We start from the raw sequence: 1,637 nt of genomic DNA, 5'->3' as shown, positions 1-1,637 counted from the left end.
GTTTCATCCCAGGGCTCCAGCCCACTGAACTATCTATCTCCCTAGTCCTTTTCATAGTACAAGATGCTTTATTCTTTGAAATCCTTGGAATTAGATAGCACTATAAATAAGCATGTCCTGTTATTAATCACATTTGAGAAAGCAACCATGAACTTCTTACCATCACTGACAATAAAATATGCAGACTTAGAAGGGTCCGTGCTACCAGTTAAGCTTAGTACACTTGTTTTACATTTACATGTACAAATAGAAACTGTGTGGAATCTATAAATAATGTTAGGTGTTTTCAGAGTAAGTTGTTGAACTACTAACTCTGAAGCTGAAGTCCCTTCCATGAAAACAAATGACATACTTCTTGCCTTTCCCAAGCCAAGTCCCTCCCTTCCTGGGCAACAAGAGTGCTGCAGCCAGGTACCCAGACCTGAAACATGTTGGCAAACTTCTTTCCTGACACCCACCTTTCACACGGAGGTGTCTTCACATCTCTCAGCATTGTGCAACAAGACCAATCCCTGGCAAAGACCAGAAAAATGCCAGCTGCTGCAAGTAAGCCACCTCCCTCTCAATGGTGTGCTGGCAGAACAAGGAGTCCCAGAAAACACCATAGGAACAGTATGTAACGCTCATTATGGAAATTTGTGGTAAGATTATATGCTCATTTTTACAATATTGTGGACTAGGAGCAAAAGCATCTAACATTATTCTCGTTTTCAGTGTTGAGTTAGAATAGTCTTAGGAACTTTGTCTAATATCCAGCAACAGCAAAAGGATATTTTTGGTTTAACTTCTATCAATAGAAGAAAGAAAAAAACTTTTTTTAAAAAAGCTCAGTAACTTTTTTTGGTTTTGGCCATGGTTGAAAGTGGGATTGACCAACCTTAAACCTTGGTGGTTTCCAAGAACGTCTAAGTGGTGAATTAATTTGATGTGGAGAAAAAGGGAGAAAAAAAAGTAATCGCTTCCTTCTCTTGCAGTCTAATCATAGACCATTCCCCCTTTTCTCCCCCAGCCTTAGGGGAGGGAGTATTTAATAATGGTCTGTGTAAACTGATGCCCAGGAGGTATAAGTTCCAACAAGCGCAGCTCATGCAAGTTAAAACGGCGCAAAGAACAATCCCAAAGAGCAGTCCCCGACACAAACAAACAAAAAAAGTCGCTGACATCCATCCACCAGCCCCACAATCACAATGGCTTTGCTGGCACGGATCCGGAAAGCGGGTCTGAACCGGGCGCCCGCGCGGAGAATCTGGGACCCCGCTGGGTCTCGGGCAGAGGAGGACAAAGGAGCGGTGCTGCCAGGGGCGCCGCGGACCCACGGCCTGGCAAAGGGTCCCCGGAGCCTCACCGCCATGCCGGGGCCCGGGACCCTCGCCAACCTGGTGGAATTCTTCTGCAAGGACGGCTTCAGCCGCATCCACGAGATCCAGGTAGCCGCGCGCGCCGGGCCGGACGGGGGAGCGCGCCCAGGGGGTTGCGCTTCTGATGCTGAGTTGGCGGAGGACTGGAGAAGGGGGGTACCCGAGAGGAGACCCCAGAAGGGGGCACTGGGGAGGGGGGTCGGGAAGGAGGGGCTGAGAATCCCAGGAGGAGACGTCAAAGAGGCCATCCCAGGATGGGACCACTCTCTGGGGAGGAAA

At 48.4% G+C, this 1,637-nt stretch overlaps 1 protein-coding gene across 1 annotated transcript in view; it reads left to right on the top strand.

Annotated features, from left to right (window-relative positions):
* Positions 1-1,187: 1,187 nt before the first annotated feature.
* LOC126008604 (cytochrome P450 27C1) overlaps positions 1,188-1,637 on the top strand; it is a 35,300-nt gene continuing 34,850 nt past the window's right edge. The window contains exon 1 of the mRNA XM_049772861.1: positions 1,188-1,427. Coding sequence (XP_049628818.1) covers positions 1,188-1,427 — 240 coding nt within the window. The remainder of the gene's footprint in view (positions 1,428-1,637) is intronic.

The sequence above is a fragment of the Suncus etruscus genome, chromosome 5 (assembly GCF_024139225.1).
Source record: "Suncus etruscus isolate mSunEtr1 chromosome 5, mSunEtr1.pri.cur, whole genome shotgun sequence".
Lineage (NCBI taxonomy): Eukaryota > Metazoa > Chordata > Mammalia > Eulipotyphla > Soricidae > Suncus > Suncus etruscus.
This window is presented reverse-complemented; position numbering and strand designations above follow the sequence as displayed.